This window comes from Larimichthys crocea, chromosome I (assembly GCF_000972845.2).
Source record: "Larimichthys crocea isolate SSNF chromosome I, L_crocea_2.0, whole genome shotgun sequence".
Lineage (NCBI taxonomy): Eukaryota > Metazoa > Chordata > Actinopteri > Sciaenidae > Larimichthys > Larimichthys crocea.
This window is the reverse complement of record NC_040011.1, coordinates 27,714,247-27,732,542: the sequence shown is the minus strand read 5'-3', so window position 1 is coordinate 27,732,542 and position 18,296 is coordinate 27,714,247. Positions and strand designations below refer to the sequence as shown.

Here is an 18,296-nt window from a genome sequence, read left to right as displayed (position 1 = left end):
TGTGGGCAGTGTAAAACAAATCAGAAAGACCATGAGAAATTAAGGTGACTCACTCGAACTGCTTTCACTGTCACTTGTGTTGGATGTCAGGCATTCTGCAAAAGCACGAGAGAGCGAGTTACAGATCATCTCAGACACAGTTAAAGCCACAATTAGATTCAGATCAACTATTCTGGGTGAAAAACATTTTCACCTGCCTCAGTCTTACGAATATATAGCATCCTGTTTCTCAACATCTAGCCATTTAAAAAAAAAAAGAAAAGAGGGGGGATAAAGAAAGCAGAAGTCTTGCTCAGTGCGGCGGCCATGCTCTCACAATATTAGGGAAGTGGTTTTAGGTGCAAGCAATAGGAAATTAAGGGTTTCCTGTGACAATATCCCAAATGACCCACAACTCCCTTGCCAATGTTTCCTATTGCTACATCTGTGCCTGTGGCAGCTGATCTCATATCAGGGAAAAGACAAAGAAAACATACAGGCGTTACGCCGTCCACATGAGGGAGGCAGGAGCTGGCTGACTCAGGGGAACTGGAGGGAAAAAGTGCTTCCAACCAGGCCTGCTGTGGTGACAGACATATTCCTGCTCTGTGTGACCTTATCTGACAAAACTCTGCTAAACATTTATTGTAAAGACCCCATGAGACATTCAGAATAAGTATAACACTTACTCACCCTGCCATGGGAATGCATATTTTATATGTACTGTGAATCTGAGAAGGCATGCGTGTGTGAAGGTGTGTGTGTGTGTGTGTGTGTGTGAGCACACATATAGGTTTGCGTGTGTGTCAGCCTAAATGTGTGTGGTTTTAGCATTGCCAGCTGGGTCTGCAGTGACAAAGCATTTTTCTCTGAGCTTCGGGGATAGCTGCTTGACACAGTACAACCACACACTTACTCAAACTCTTTGATCCATAAAAGTCATCGCTTAACCCTGGGAAGTCCTAGGTGTCCCGACAGGTGAGAGCAGAAACCAAGAGAAGAGAGCAGACAGGAAGAAGAAGAGGTTAGTGAGAGTTGGGGCAGAGAGGGAGAGGAGTGCTGTGCAGTGCTCGCCAGGCCCACTGACACATGGCGCTGCACTGTACTCATTAAGCCTGAGCCCCACTTTGTTCATAGTAAGCCACGGCCTTTCAATTACGCAAGCCCAATCCCATTAAAACGGGATTTTGACCTGTTAAGTGTTAAAGCTTCCGTCCAGTTAATGAGATTCTTCTTGTTGTGGGTCAGTGACTGACTGGCGAATTGATCAGGACTTATACAAGGAGTAGCATCGTCAGTGTTAGGACTGTGTGTGTGTTAATGCAGCCGAGAACACACGCATACACACACACAGCTGGCGGCACCACACAGTTAAGACACCCCTCTGGAGCCCGTAGACAGATGCAAAGACACACCAGAGAGAACCCCACATCTCCTGCCTGGTGCCGGCTGCGCATGTGGGGCATCTCTCTGGGACAGTGAGAAAGGGATGAGTGTGATGCCATCACACAAACCATCCCTGGAGGTGAGCGGAAAGATGAAAGTTGATAGACAGAACTGAAGCATGAAGGGGAAAGGGTGGAAAAACCCCCAAAACAAAACAAAAAAAAAAACCAACACCCCCCCCGAACCACCCTCGATCACACAGCTGGTACTCACGTTCAGACTCCACCAACTCCTGCACAATATTCTCCTTGCTCTTGTAAAACGGGAACTTGCGTGAGAGGTTGAAGCTTTTTTTGCGCTTTACTTTGACTGGCTGCTTGTCGATGTGTGGGTGAGAAGGGGAGGGGAGGGCGGGGGGGCAATGAGAGGGTGAAAACAAAAACAAAATGGGTTTCAATGAGGGTACTCGACACCCATGCAAAAAAACAAATGAAATGTAAACAAACGTGTCAAATAATGAAAATGAGCAGCAGGTAATGTGTGACAATGAATGGCATATCACTGTGTAGGAAACAGGCTTCTGTTTACCAACTTAAACATGGACCATTTTCATTAAAGTGAATCCGTTTACAATTACAGATGATACAGACACAACATTACAGCGAATTTATACTTCTGAAAATGACTGAGCCTCTGACAAACATGCAGGCATTTTGTAAGTGCACATTGTTTAATATCACTAAGTGCACGAGCTGTGGAGGTTACAGAGACCTCCTCACGGAGCTTCTGTGTAATCTATACAGTAATATGAGCGCTTCTTGTGCTCGCTTCAGTGAGCAGGTGCTAGTCTCCTTCCCACAACTCAGGGGGGGAACTAGGCCATCTCCTTGGGAGCCCAGCAGCAGCTCTGAAGACAGCCTCTCTGGCACCAGGGCAGGGAGCAGCTGGCCCTCTACACTTACCCTGTTAGACTCAATCATGCCTGTCCTGGCGTGGAACTTGACTGTTTTTAACCTGGCCCGCTCTTTCTTCTCCACTCTGGGAAAAAACAAAGAGGAGGGGGAGGAATAAGTTTAGGCAGGGCATGAATGGTAGTAGTAATAGCTTTGCCTGGCATTAGTGTGCAGCAGATCGAGAGTGTGCGTACCTTTTCTTGCTCGGAATGACCCCAATCTGCTCGCTCTCTCCATGTGGCGTGACCAGCCTCGCCTGCCACCACTCGTCGTCAGAAGCATTTATGACATGGAGGATATCCCCGTAAGAGAAGCTCAGGCCTTGGCTGGGCAGGCAGCTGTCCCTCGTTCGATCATAGTCAAACAAAGCTCTACGGAAAGACAAAGGCTTTGGTCACTCTCCTTTCTTTCATCTGGAATTTGTGTGTCCACGTGCACGAAGGATAAATTACTGTGTCAACACTTGGCACAAAATGGCAGCTATGAATGTCTTCCATTACACTAGTGGACTTTGTGACTCTGTGATACTTTACATAGCTTCATGTGGGCTGATGGCAACATAAACCAGGTGAAACTCATCTTATTGTCTCTTCCTGAATACTAGTATTGTACTCAAAGTGTCTCTACAAACAAGTCTTCTTCACAGCAACACATATATTAAAGCATGCCATTCATTTGTTTCCACTTGACATTTCACAATGCTCCTGCCACATACTTTACACTACAAAAAGAGTGATAAGCCCGTCACTATCTTGTCAGACTGGTAATCCCAGAGTCGTTTCTAAAAAGGTATTAATACCTGCTTTACAGGTTTAAACTTAGCTTGACCTACAAGCCTATATCTACAGGCCATACACCATGGTCCAGTGGACAGACGTGTGGCACAAAATATATTTCCTCTTATGGTTAAAGGCTTGCTGAAGTACACCTGCCAACCGAAACGGCATCTGGCAATAAGAAAACAATACTGCTGAAACTGTCTATTTGCCAATGTGCTCAACAGGAAAGCAAGCGCAGTTTTAACATAGGTTGAAGAGTCATGAGGCAAATCCCAAGACTTAATCATGTTATAGCACCTTAACATACTCATCAAGAGTTTTAAAGTGAGTGTGAGCACATGTGACACCGTTTCTTTTTTTTTCTTTTTTTTGAGAACACCTTAGAGGCTTAACGCCTCCACATTCCTGAGGCTGGGCTGGGAGGACATGGCGGTTCCTGCATCAACCAGCTAACTAGACAGCTTTTCCAGCATAACTGCGGGCTTAGTCACCCGCACAGGAGCAGGCTCTGCATGCCTCATAGGAGCCGGTCTATAAGAGAGGCATGAGTCAGACCGGTTAACACTCCTCATTCTACAGCAGGCGTCCAATTAGATAAGAACTATATACAATTGATATATCTGAGTAAGGTCCATTGCTGTTGAATGTGAACTAAATCAATCTAGTAATGTAGCTATTAGGCTAAGTGAGCCAGTTAAGTGAGCTGCACTAGTGCTTCAGCAGAAATACAGTGAAGCACTTGGACTATAGAGTTACATCACAGTCCTTTCACCTTGACCCCCATGAGTCCTTTGTGACTGGCTGCTCGATGCGAACAGAAGGATGCCACCTGTTTTAATTCCTAAATGAGCCTCCATGCAGTTTGGCAACTGGCCCAAAGTGTCATAACGCAGGTCGCTTCGACAAGCCCCACTGTCAATCTGTGTTACACAAAGCAGAGTCAATGTCATAGGTGGTATCAAAACAACAGCAACAGGGTGAGCCTGTCCATCAGCGTTTTGATGATGGTGAGGAGTATCAACTCAATGTCCTAAATTAAAGTCGACTGACCCAAAGCTCTGTGTGAAATATATATTTTTTTAAATCATATGATCTGTGTTATATGTCATGCTGCTGCACTCTGACAGTCGTGTGCCTTCAGGATTTATTCTCGCCCATCAGCAGGTAAAGGTTTATTATGCAAGGGTGTCTATTTTGACGACAGATCATAGCATTTGATGTTGTCAGTGCAAACATGACTGTGTGTGTCAGTGCCAGTGTGTGTGTGTTCACCAGCTTTACCTGACGTAGAGGGAGCGTTTCTCACTGGTGCGCAGGGAGCCTGATCCAGAGCTCATGCTGCTGTTCATCATCTGCTCCCTCAGGTCGTGGATCTTGGACTCAAAACGACTGTATTCTGTGTCAGGAGAAAGAAAAAAACTGTGTCAACAGCAGCCCAAAAATAGCCCCTCGAGCATATACTTTCCATTTTGGGATTTAGTGTTGAAACCAGCCAAGGTTAAGGTGATACTGCAGTTGTTTTAGGTCGGAGAGCTCTGTGTCTCGGTTAGCACTGCAGTACACCGGAGCGAATAGAGGAAAGGTCCAGCCAATCCTAGGGCTGATTAATGACCCCAAGAACAGATGGTTTATCACAGATCTACCTTACACGCCCAGTAATGTCTCATGTCAGGTAATTAATTATACAGATTAATTAAGTTCAACATGGGCTCTTTAGTGTGGTTAAAAAAAAAAGGGAAGGCCTCCAACAATTTCCAATGCATGACCATTTGTCATAGGTGTGTAAATCCAGTTGCTGCTCAGGAGCCCAGGGATGATATATGAATCCACCTGGACCTCCTCATTAAGAATGCTCTCATTAGCCTGCTGTGCACAGCTTGCTCTGTGCCCACTGCTGGAACAAGCTAGGCCACCACAGCACACAGCACACGGATAGATAAACAGACCAGCAGATGCAGCTAGAAAAACAAGAAGGCTGGGACGCTCATGTGATCACACAAAGGAGGCGTTGGGACCACAAAAAGCAGCACTGTGAGCAACCAATTTTCATCATGTATCTGAATGTCAACTGCACTCATGAATGAATAAGTGTTAATGTTTCATGTTGTACAGCTGTGCTTAGGAATTTAGCTGTATACTGCTCGTTAATACCGAGTAATAATGTACTATAATATTGCTCTAATGACAGAACCTATCAATGTCTTCATCATTATTAGCCCATAAAAGAACAAGTATGGCTTCCACATATCTCTTTTACAGCCCTGCCTTTAGGGGTTGACTCCTACCTTACAGCTTAATCATCCATAGTTGGTGACACTTCCTGTAACGTGAACAACAAGAGATCGAAGTCCAGATTCTGTTGAAACAATCCTACAAGTAGCCCTGAAAAACAAACGCCCATGCCTATAAAGGCGGTTTAGCCGACGTTAGTCCAAGCTCCCGGAAAACTTCTGGACAGGTGCAAAAACAAGCTCCAGGCGACTGAACTCTAACCCCCAGCCGAAACCTGAAGGGGACTCAAAGTAAACACATAACCTGCCCCAGGCCCGGTGCCAGCTCTCCACCCTGGTCTCTGCTCAAAGGGTTAACAATACAACAGAGTGACGCTGCAAGGTGAGGTAACCAGACACCGCCTGACTGCCTGTAACCAAGAGCAACGTCCTAGCACTCCTAGAACGGGGACAGCACATACGGAAACAGCCATTCAGACTAGTCCACTTGGCTCTCAGACACAGGAGACACGGGAGAATGGCAGGCGGGGAGAGGAGGGGTTGAGGGACAAGACAAAGAGTAACTACATAGAGAGAGCAGTCTTAATGCCCTGCGTCACAAAACCGCCAACCTGAAGGGCTGGCTGAGAGCTGTGCCGGAGAGATAGTACTATGAGTAGCACAGGTGGTAGAGCTAAATGCTACGCTTGTTCACGTTCCCAAAGTCCAAATGATTCATCTAAACACTGTGGACGTTCAAGAAAAGCAGGAAGAGCACTGAACTACAACCGGCTTTAAGCCCCTGTGGGGAGTCAGGGTGGGAATCATAAAGTAAACCATAAATTGCTGCCGCACCTTGTTTACACTGATGACATCAAAGCACAGGCGAATGCTCCATGTATAGTGTATTACAATATCTGTGCAAGTAGGAAAACACTCTCAAAAACACACGGATCAATCTGTGCTTACTTCCTGATAGTCAGATTATTCGACACAGTAAAGGAAGTACACACCTGTTACAGGACAGGAAGGATACTCCTAATACCTAAACAGAACTCACTGTGGTCGTCGTGTATCACAATGGTACGACAGAAGAACGACACATTATACTGTAAGTTCTGCATCAACTGTCTCAGCTCTGTATCGAGCCTGGAAATCAGAACTTAACTGTAGAGCAGCGTTCAGTCCACGGATCACTCAAAGTAGATGCAAATTTAAGCATTATTTCCATAACTGATTGTAAGTCACATGATTAAATGCCCTTAAAACAGAGTGCCTTTTTTGGCTAGGGGTTAAAGCATTGAGATTGAACTCCTGGGACCTGTGCTGCATTTTATTCATAAACTTTTCTCCCTTCATATCCTGTCATCTCATGACTGACAGCCATCAGACTAAAATTTAAAACTCCAGACAGCTGACAAAATCTGTTTGGGGAGAAGAGTCCAAGTAAATTGGGAATTCAACTCAATAATTAAATACCTAGGAATGATTTAACACACATACATGGCCAAAGATAACAGGAAAGAAAAACCCATTTCTCTCATTTGTACCGGACAGAACATGTGTTGGATGAACACTCAAATCTGAACCTGTTCTTGTATCAATGAGACGTACACTACCCCAATAATCCGATGACACTCAACATAATATCTATTTGATTAACCACTCCAACTCTTTACAGCGATTTAGCCAACATCAATTATTCATCAACACACCAGCACACCTTTTCAATGCTCACAATCAACAATTCATAATGTTAAAACTCTGTCCCTTAGAGAACCTGATACACAAGAGCTAGCCTATATTTTTAGGAGTGACCCACAGGAAGAACAGACAGCTAATAGAAACTGGGACTATTCTGTATCTCTCACTCCCACTGCGTGTCCTCATTAGTCGTACAGCTTTTTTATTTTGGGGGACGGTCGCTTCTCTTTTGATCCAGTTATGCAACACAGCAGGCATGTACTTGTAATGTGAGAGTGTGTTATGTTCTCAGGGAGAATCGAGCCAGTGAAGATGCACACCCTCTCCCCAATAATATACAGCAGGAGAGACATGCAGACCCCCGGCTTCACTATTTCTATAAACTTCTGTAATGCACACTGGTGTGAGTTTGATGAGGGAGTTTAACGTTTCCTCCATGGCCCTCCTCCCATTTCCTACATGCAAAGAGCTTAGGGTAATTACACTCTTTGATAGTGGGCAGCATGTGGATATACACCCCTCACTTCCATTCCTTCAAGCTGAATGTGAGTTAAGGACTTGGTGATGCTCCAGCAAGCCACTGAGAGGCAGGGGGGGCCTCCTGCTGCAGCCTGTGTGCTCTGTTGTGGCTTCTAGTAGTCTTCAGTGCTGGCCTTCCATCAGAGGTCTGCGGTTGCTTGGGTCCCAGCCCCTGCCCCTGAGAATACTCTCCAGGCAGTTTGCCCTGCATAAACTATCATTCGCCCTCCACTTCCTCTCCTCCTCCGACTGACTGTCCTTGTACAGCTCACTGTGGGTTCCTCCTGCTCGAAACTCAAACGGACAACATATCACACACCCCTTTAGGATGCCAGCAGAATTACTGGCGACAGATCTCAGGTCACCAGAGGGGATGCAGGAAGTCAATCATTTGCCAGCACTCGACTCATGTGTTTAGAGTAGTTAAGCATTGTGCACAAACAGATAACTGTCCTTCACTGGGTTACAAAGGGGGCGCAGAGCTGAAAGCATGGTCTGCTATGAAAAACAAAGGTTCCCATTCAACTAACCACATCGTTATTCAAGATGCTGCCTGATTGGTCCGGCATGCGAGACAACATCAACTCACATGGACAAGAATGGCGCATTGTAATCAGCATTTTGTAGCAGACTGAAAACTCATGCCGCAATATTGTCAGCCTGTGTATTTCGTTAGCTCAGTGCCAATTCACTGATCCTGTTCCACCTCAGTGTCAATGACCTTGGGAAAGTTATTGGACATTCAAGGCTTGTGTTATATTGGAAGAGAGGGGAATATGGTGTGAGAGCATGCTACAACTTATGCCTCTTCACATTCCTGTCATAGTCCAACCTGAGAACTCAGCCGACATCTAAAGCTCACAATATCCTTTCCATTGTTGTTATAGCATTACTGCAGCATGCTTAAGTACGCATGCAAAGAATTAGAAAAACACAGAAAAATGCAACCACCAAAGCCGATCTACAATTGACTTTTACGATGAAAGAGCGTTGCCATTTTGTAAAATAAACTAGTTTGGAATAGAAATAACTTCAAGGCTAGCCAACAAATAAATTCTGCTTCAGTCAGCATGAACATGGACTTGTGACCGCAGAGAGTTGTATGTCCAAAGTCTGGTGTGGCAGGGAGATGCAGGCGTAAAGTAAATATCAAGGGGTGAGTTCACAGGTGAGGTCACAGTTTGAACCACCACCACCACCACCACCACCAAGCTGACACACACACACCTGTTTGACCACACCTCTGTGTCCCCACCTAAAGGTTTGGGTTACATAAGAACAGTAAAGCAATGCCTGGATGAATCCTGCTGCATTTAAATGACAACGTAAAACTGTTTAAACTGGCCTCAAGCACGGATTGAGAAATACAAACAAAGCCAAACTAGTCGTTAAACCACAGAAATGCAGATTTCAGGTTGAACACATACCTGGTTTCATTAACTACATTTGAGGTGAGGGTATCGCATGTCTGCTAAGGTAACTTATCATTAATATTAAGGGTAATTAAAAGAGAGTCTTTGGATAAGGTTCATTTAAACTTTTATAGCGGTGCGTTCACTGACTTTTAATACTGTCAAGTTAGTACTGGAGTGAAACTACAGGTTACAGCTAAGACGAGCGACACACCGCCCCGGTACAGTAGCAGTAAGATAAACCTGTTTTACAATGTTAAGACTCACGCAGCTTGCTCCTGTTTCAGTGCCTTAATATTTTCCACCATATTCCGTCCTCGTCTCACCTCAGATTAATTGTAACCGTGGTTATTATTTCGCTGTCGCCGGTACTTTCTTCATCCAGCCATGGAGTTCATGCGGCTTCTGCTCTGCTGCTGTTGTAGTCCAGCCCATCCCCCATCCGCTCAGGCTGGTAGAAGTTTTAAGATCTGTCGTTTTTCCAGCTTCAGTTTGATCCCTTTTAAACTTTCCTCCGGTGTTGTAATAAAAGCAGGGCTCGGTAGTGTCCGCTTAGTGTCCTCTTTCCATCGCTGTCCGGGTTTTGTGTCCACGAACAGCGGGGCTGCTCACGGGAGCTCGGAGTTTGAACAGGGAAGGACAACAGCGGTTGGTTTGCCCGCCTTGCAGTTGGCTCGACACTTCAGCCTGCTCACGCAAGCGCCGCCCCTGAACCTGAATACGAGCTGCCCTCATTTACAGCCGGTGTTTAATCACCAGCACCAGGTAGAGCTGACAGTTAAAGGGGTATCCCAGTGAGTTAGCACTTTTCTTAAAAGTTGGTGCACTTGGTGAGAAATAGGTTAAAACACATGACCTAAATAAAAGCAGCATAACATGTCCCAACCTTAAGTTACACCATCATCTGTAGCTGCTTAGCTTAGCTTAGTTTAGCTTAGCTTAGCTTAGCACAAAGACAGGTTCAATCTTCCTACTAGCATCACTAAAGCTAACATCTTGCAGGACTGTCAATTCATGCGTGAAGCATAGAAAGCAACACGTTGCAGTTTCACAGGGGGGGTTATGTGCCAGACTGTTTCCTGGAGTCTTGTCATCAACTTTAGGCTGCAACTTTAATTGCCTAATGTGAGCCAATAAGCTCCAAAACGCTACAATCTTTTCTGTCTTTTCTCAGGCCGCTGGGTACATGCCCACAAGAAAGGTTACACAATCCACTCGCACACAAATCCAAAAAATGTTGCCACCATCGGTAGCTGGTTAGCTTAGCACAAAGACTGGAAACAGGGGAACGGCTAACTTGGTTCATACTAGTGTTTTGTTATCAACTTTAGGGTTGCCAGGCAACCATCTGCAACCTTGATTGCCTAGTGTGAGCTCCAAAAAGCCACAATCTTTTTTTCTGAGACCTTCACCACCTGATACATGCCCACAGGATAAGTTACACAGTCCACTCCATGAATAAAATGTTGCCACCATTGGTAGCTGGATAGCTTAGCACACAGACTGGAAACGGGGAAACTAACTTGGTTCTTCAAACTAGCATCCCTAAAGCTAACACACAGTATCATGGTATGGCAGGATTGTCAATTAATGCAAAACATTCAGTGTATAAAGCAACACCTCGTGTTTCACAGGGGGTTATGTGCCAGACTATTTCCTGGAGTCTTGTTATCATCATTAGGGTTGCCAGGCAACCAGCCAAGACTCCAGAGTGACTTGTGTAATTTTTACATGCAACATGTTAATTAATGAGCTCTACAGGTGCTTGACGGTGGATTTTCTTAACAAAGCCTTACTAGCTGTTTCCAACTATTCTGCTAAGCTAACTGGCTGCTAGCAGTCCAGTCATATTTACCATGCAAATACAAACGTTGATGCTTGTGTATGTGTATGTGTATGAAATGTATTATCTCTAGACCTAAATTGAGATAACCCTGATGACGTCACCTGGGTAAAGAGCAGATTTTAGGTGTGTAGTATTATCATAGGGTTCCTTTAAAATGCTCAAAACTCCAGATTCACCATGTATCAGTTGATTTTTGATACTCTTTGGTTAATTGCTAATATAAGAGGGAATTTGCACCACTAAAATGAAATGTCAACTAAGATGTGTCCTACATTGTTAGCTAGTTTTGTGAACATGGGCACTGTGTCGAAATCTATTTTCAGAGCTTTATTATTTTAGTTTATATTGTGGCCACCTTCTAATGAAACTGTGCTTAATCAAATCAAGTATTGTTTGAGCAGAGTTCAAGTGTTGGTTCCACCAGAAAAGCTGAATAGCAAAGAAATCTATACCGGACAGGCTAATTGGGCTCAAGAATACTTTTGGAAATATAACAATTAAGGTTGTTTGTTAATAAGTCTTCATACAGCCAGACAAAGACTCATTTTGGCACATGAAGTATTCGTTTATGATATGAGAAAGTATAGCCTCACCTTCAGGCCTGTACTGAGCTATGATGGTGACAGTCTGTCCAGCCCTCTTCAGTGCTGCAGCCGCCTGCTCATGTGTGGCATTCCTTAGATTCACACCATTCACCTGCAACAAACCGGGCAGACAAGAACATCTTTTAGCAAGAAACCCAAGATTAAACCCTTAAGCTGCACAGCTTGTCTTGTTATGAGGATCTCTAGAGAAAACACGTCTAGCTGGATGGAGCAAAGTTTATCCTCAAGAGAGATCCTGTGGAGACCTGAAGGTCTAATAATAAATATAACCAGATAGGTGTATAGATTAGTATGTATAAAAATGATGTGACTTTTACTGAGAGACAAGATTGTGAATAACCTTCTTTCAAAATATAAAGTTTCACAATCATGTTGCATTTATTAGACTGAGTGACTTATCTCTTTCATAGAACGTGTATAAATGTATATTGTCAGACTATAAACAGCATTTTCAAGAGTTCACCAAGAGTTTAAATACAAGTGAAGGGATCTGTAATTTATTGGAAACTTTTTCACACGATTCTCTTGTCTGGCAGAGCACAGCTAAGCTCCCTCTGAGTTGTTATGGATTTAATGTCTTGCTCAAGGACATTTCAGCAGGGCAGATGTTTGCTGGCTTTCTAAACACTAGACTACCTTAATTCTATCATCATTATACTGACAACAGAAGGTGGTCTGAAAATCTCTGACAACAGTTGTTGATGTGTGCAAGTAGTGAGCTTGAGATTGAAATACTGACCGAGAGAATCCGGTCGCCCCTCCTCAGCTCGCCGCTCAGGTCAGCCGGCCCGCCTGCCAAGATGAAGGAAACGAAGATACCTTCTCCATCTTCCCCGCCGACAATATTGAAGCCCAATCCTGTGGAGCCTTTGTGCAGCAACACCTTCCTTGGCTCCCTGCCCAAACAGAGTGACAGCGTCAGGGTGAAGGGCAGGACAGAGAGCAGAGAAGAGGTGGGCAGAGGAAGAGAGATATGACCAAAACTGATGTATAAACAGAGGGTTACAAAGATCCATCTTCTATTGGTTTACATTGTAAATGATCCCTTAATGCCCAGTACATTCAGTTCAGGCAGTGACTAATTAAATAAAACATTTAAATGATTAGTCTACAGGACCACTCACAAGAAGAACTCTATGATTAACTATGCAAATGTACTAATCATATTGCTAATAAAAATCATTTGTATTACATGTATAACACTAGAAACAGTTCGGGAAAAGATACAATGAATGCAATAAAACACGCAGCAACATGACTGTAATGCTTATTATCTACTGGCTATAGAACTGTCCTCCTTGCATGGCAATCTCATAGACGTGTACACGTGTACACATTTAAACACCCACTCATATTAATGTACACAGACACAATGAGCCACCTCCTGCTCGACAGCACCGCTGAAGCTCTGCTTTAGCTTTAGCCACTATGACTCATCCTCCAGCAGCCTATTCAGACTGCCTCAGTTTTAAAAGATACTAGAGAGGCCAAACCGCTGCTATGGTCCAGCAAAAATCCTTTGAGAACACACTCCACATGAGTGCAAACACACACATTTACACACACTTTGGGAAGCCCAACATTTGGCTCGCACACACACACACACACACACACACACACACACACACACACACACACACACACACACACACACAAAAACACGCACACATACTTTATATACAAATGCACACATAGACATACATGCATGCAAGTACGTACAGCATAGGCACACACACATGCAGTTTCCTCTCTTAACAGAAAACACTGCATGGTTCCCATTAGTGGTCTCCTCTCGCAGTACTCAGCCTGCGGTGTACAGGAACAATTCCTTCTCAATCCCTAATGGCTGCGCTCTAACTTGATGTTAAGACCATTTTCCCATCGATGGCAGCCGAGGCAACATTCCAGACTTTCAAAATCATACCCATGACTGCCTGGAAAAAACGTTGATTACTCCACTAAAAGAAATTAAGAGCATCGGAAAGTCCTTTATACTAAAACTATGCCTAAACTTTAACCAGACTGTTAAACTGTATTTGTTTGAAATTAACTGAAGTGAGATGCAGATTTTTTTTTTTTGTAAGACCACTAAATAAGATAAATAATAGCACAATAACACAATGAGTCTGGGTATGCAGGATTTCTTAGAAGTGGTATTTCAACCAGGCTGAATCAGGGACAGATTCTATAGGACTCAATTAACAAAGCTTAAAACTGTTAGGTTCTTGCTTTTTTCCCCATTTTCCTTTGAGTACCAGAGATGAAAAACAGCAAGTGGCAAATGTCTTTAAATATGCTGAAACAACTGACTTGCCTTCAAACAAGTCAAGCTTAAAATAACCTCGTTTTCCATCTTGAGCTTTTCATTCCAGCTCGACGAGGCACACAGATCTCCATGGTTACCTTAGGATCCTGAACCGGTGCTTGCTTCTGAAAGAGCATTTCCTAACAGTGCGTTCAGGCAGACTCCTCACCAGCGTCACGGACGATGAGATGTTCACTGTGAACATGGTGGCTATGGCACATCGCTCAGCTCAGCGTTAACTCCTCGACCCTTTCTTCCTATCTGGCCTTCAACTGAGAGAGGGGCTATAATTTTAGAAGCTCCTGTGCTCTGGGCCTGGTGTTCCCTATCTCATCCTTGTGTGCCGTGATGGGAAACAGCTTCTCTTTCGGCTGTCACAAACGCTCTCTCACCATCATCACTAGCAAGGCAAGACTTATTTAACCCTAACACTCCCACGCAAATCATCCTTGTTCAATTCTGCTTGAAGAGGCCAAAATCACCCCCTAACTCACATCTTGAATGATCAGGACTGCATTACATCTAAGAGCATCAGGATGTGTCGAACTGGAGGTTCTCCAAGTTTCTCTTTCACACTGTGCTGTCCCATTGTCTCTGCTCTGATGCTGCTTTGGGTCCAGCCCCCCTCCAACTCCTACAGCACACCAGCATTCCTGTCTGTCAGCCTGGGCCCTCTGGAGACTAGGCAGACAGATTCCCTGAAGCTCCTTGCTAATTTGTCAAGAGTGTAAACAAACTGAAGGAGCTCATGAGCTGACTTTCACGACTCTCGGGCCTTTGATTTGACGCCACCGCAGTATGTGACCTGGCTGCACGCTGTAAGTTAGATTTCCTCACTGGAAAATAATGTGCAGACTAATGTGGAATATCTGGACACATACAATACGGCCAGTGTCTTTTATTATTACAGTTAATGCTGCTCTCTAAAAGGAGTATGCATGTGTGTGTTTCTACATGCACTGTTTGTCCATACGATGTGGATCGCCTGGCTATTTTCATGGAAAATGGGAGCGAATTAAATGCAAGGATCAGGTCCTTCCACCCTATCACAAGACCTGCCTCCCCTCCCTTCCCCCCTTTGCCTTTTCATCCATGCCAGGAATGTAAACAGTTATAGAGCAGTAAAAAAAAAAAAACTCTTTCTCTCTGCTCAGCCGATTCTCTTATTCAGAACGTAATACACCCACCCCCCTCTCTCTCCTGATGCTATATTTTCCCTGTCTGCTTCACAGTGTGTTGGCTGAAGCGGTCACAGCTCAATCCTGAAGCTGTGTATGGCTATCTGGGCTTAGGGGTTCAGCGGGTCACGCTGCCCTCGACTCAGCCCAGTAATTGGCTCTGCTTGGCTGATTAATGATGGACACTGCAGATGGACGCCATTTTCCACAGACAGACACTAGCTCTCGCAGCACTTCATCTCCCGAAAGGGAGACGTGTATACAGCGTACTGATAAGCTTATGTATGGAGGCGTACTGATAAAATTAAAATGCTGCTTTATCTCTGTCTTCCTTTTTACTCCTCAAATTTCACCTAAAGACTTTCTGCGGCTGCTTCTACTTCATGGCCTGCTATTTTCTGCTAATATGACATTGAGAAAAATGTATTCTCTGCTAAGGTAATAGACAGTTTAAGATATTTCATGCCTCTCACTCTGACTGAGAATAAAATCGGAGCGATGTATGATTAACACTTAAGATGAGTACTCAGCCGAATCTGCTGAGAACTTTTTATTTTAACCTCCCCTTTGCTTTGGCAGCTTCTAAAAACACCAACCATAGGGTCAAAACATCCTCGTTATTGATGACTAAATTCTTGCGCTGACCAGTCAAAGGTTTAATGGTTTTGTGTGAGATACATAGTTACTTATTAGCTCACCTCCTGCCGCAGTCCACAGGCCTCTGTATACACAAGCTTCGCCTGAACAAGCAGCCTAACTAGAATCGTTATTGTGTATATGTAACAGCCCTGATAAGACCAGCCGAGGGAAGCTGCTTGTTTAGTGCACACTGTCATTACTACACACACATATGTTTACACCAAACATGCATATTTAGGCACAGAGGTTTTTTATCTCTTATTATGTTGGACAGAGATAAAGATGCAAGGCAGCTATGTACAGTATTGACATATCTCCACAAGATGGGGTAATATCAGATGGGTGTTGGGGGATGTGTCTGTGATGACACCATCTGAGGGGGATGTGCAGATGGGCAGAGGGCCGATACAAGCTCTGACTCACTCCTCACAACCAGCCTGCTCCACTTCTGCGGAAGCCTGTGCTTACTACGGCATCCATTTAAAGTAACCCCTTGCGGTTGGAGTCAGTAGGTGAAGGAGGGCCTGCTGAGGCTGGATGGAGGTATCTGCTATCTGCCTGTCAGTCTGATGGAGCTGGACACTCATCTGCTATGATTGGGAGTCAGGTCAGCCATGATGTCCTCAGAGACAAAGCTGCTCTTTTGTGTTTATACAGCAAACATGACATGACGCAAACATGCGCAGTCACAGTTTGTAGGCCGTTCTCACTTGCACCGCTGATTAGCAGTCGCTGTCTGGTGTTCAGGATGTATACCCACAGGTATGCATCTGTGTCATAATTGCGCATTGCACTTAAAGCGTGTGTATCTGCGTGCATGCTCGTATGTGTCAGCACATGATGAGCAAAGGTCTCACTGTACAGTATGTATGCGTGATTGGTGCTGGCAGTGTGGGTGACGAGAGGGGGGCAAGACCTGAGTGCATGACCTGGTTTTCCCAGTGTGCAGATGAATCATGACAGCTGCAGGACTGTCTGCTGCCACTGGTCTGTTGGCCTGTACCAGACCAGGCTCTTATTCCCCATTACATTTATGGTAACAGCAATGCTCTGTATTTATATTTACATACATAGAGCAGCAGGCAAAACATTCCAACGCTGCGAAGCAGAATGTTTGTGTTGGTTGGGCGGCTGCAGTCAACCCTCCCCATCCTCCTGTGCTGCCTTTTCTTTTTAACACTCCAACCTGGCTTTAGTTACAGCCAAATGGCAACACACTCACACACAGGAAAACACATATTGCCGGTACATGGCATTTATGGTAGATAAAATAAGCTATGTTCAACACAAACACATTACATAAAAGCACACTGACATAAATATAATGTATATTATTGTCTTCAGCAGTAACCACCTTTGAAAGTAGCTTGGCCCGAGATAGAGGCTTAGTTTTATCGATGCATCCTGACAGATGGAATTGAGCAGCTTGTGGGAGCGTGAAGCCCTTTCGGCTGCACTCCTGTGGAGATGGTTTTGTGAAGAGCAGGTACGACTCCATTTTAAAGTGCGATAAACAGGGCCCTATTGTTTCAGATTCATAGATTTGAGCAGATTAGTAGAAAATTGATAAATAACAAATAATGACTGTGGGGTTAGACCCTTTAAAATATAAAAAAAATAGATGAGCTAATAATAATAAGCCATGAAATATAATAAGGTAATTTCTTCTAAAAGATTTGTAGCTCTAAAGTTCACCGTGCTGTTGTGTTGTTTTTTTTGTTTTGTTTTTAGCACAACTTCATCTGAAATTATTATAGGTTAAGTACTAGTACATGAGTCAAATACTGTGAATGTCATACAAACATAAAAAGCAGCAACATACTTAAAGCGACGACATACAAAGCAGTTCAGTAGACATGAGGTGGGGAAACATTTACATGCAAACATAGATACAGAAAGCCACAAGACAACTCAGCTTCAAAATGAGAACTATCTCAACACAAGTATCAACCCACCACCCCCTCTCTCCCTTTTCATCTCACTCTCCATTTCTTCTGCTTATGTAATTTGCGCACAAATGTGGCACAACATACTACTGCTGAGGCAGATCACCTCTGTCCCTCTCTGGTCCTACTCCTGTCTGATGCCAGATCCAGATGCTGAGCTATGCAGAGGAGGGTTAGCTAAGCAAGGCATGATGGACTAGGTTAGTACCTGCCAGAGAAGGGGAGTGGACCTTGGCACAAGGGAGCAGGGGAAGGACAGAAGCCTCTGTAGAGGGCCTGGGGCACCTTGCTGTCCCCAGGTTTGTGGATGACACTGTAAATAGGTTCAGCCCTGCTGTGGGGTACAGGAATCACAGTGAACGGGACAAGTGTAGGACACAAATAAAGCACACATACCAACAAAGATGCGACAAATGCACATACAAGTCATGTAGACAGCTTGTACAAGGACATTACAGGGCCATAATGAACACTCATCCACAAACACACTCATCCACGCCACAACACGCATAAACGCCTGCATGCAATCTCACACGCACACACACAGGGGGAGTGCAGCCTCCTCCCCAGAGCTGTGGTTTATGATGACTCAAGGCCTCATGGGACACTCCAATCAAGCATCTATGAATGCTACTTCTGATCCAGTTCTTGGATAGGAGATCAAAGGTTAAAACATAGTCATAACGAGTACAAGAAGCGACAAGCGGCCTCTCTCGCAAAGTATCTGGTCAGCACACAGTCACCACTACACTCAAGCTATAATACAGTACGCACCACCAGGGTCATTATAAGCTGAAAATTGTAAACGAAGCGTTGTTTTGCCTAATGAAACACT

The 18,296-nt window shown here is 44.4% G+C and overlaps 1 protein-coding gene across 8 annotated transcripts in view; it reads right to left on the bottom strand.

Moving 5' to 3' along the window:
* dlg3 (discs, large homolog 3 (Drosophila)) overlaps positions 1-18,296 on the bottom strand; it is a 73,739-nt gene that overhangs the window by 3,197 nt on the left and 52,246 nt on the right. For 3 of the 8 annotated variants that reach the window (XM_027279759.1, XM_027279757.1, XM_027279765.1), the window contains exons 12-19: positions 17,670-17,795; positions 12,133-12,289; positions 11,382-11,484; positions 4,379-4,493; positions 2,513-2,689; positions 2,328-2,403; positions 1,639-1,738; positions 54-95 (exon numbers count right to left, since the gene is read on the bottom strand). In XM_027279759.1, the coding sequence (XP_027135560.1) occupies positions 54-95; positions 1,639-1,738; positions 2,328-2,403; positions 2,513-2,689; positions 4,379-4,493; positions 11,382-11,484; positions 12,133-12,289; positions 17,670-17,795 (896 nt within the window). Of the gene's footprint in view, positions 1-53; positions 96-895; positions 942-1,638; positions 1,739-2,327; positions 2,404-2,512; positions 2,690-4,378; positions 4,494-5,382; positions 5,403-9,268; positions 9,670-11,381; positions 11,485-12,132; positions 12,290-17,669; positions 17,796-18,296 lie in introns of those variants that run through there. The other 5 variants (XM_019256689.2, XM_010736575.3, XM_010736577.3 and 2 more) reach the window with 4 other exon arrangements.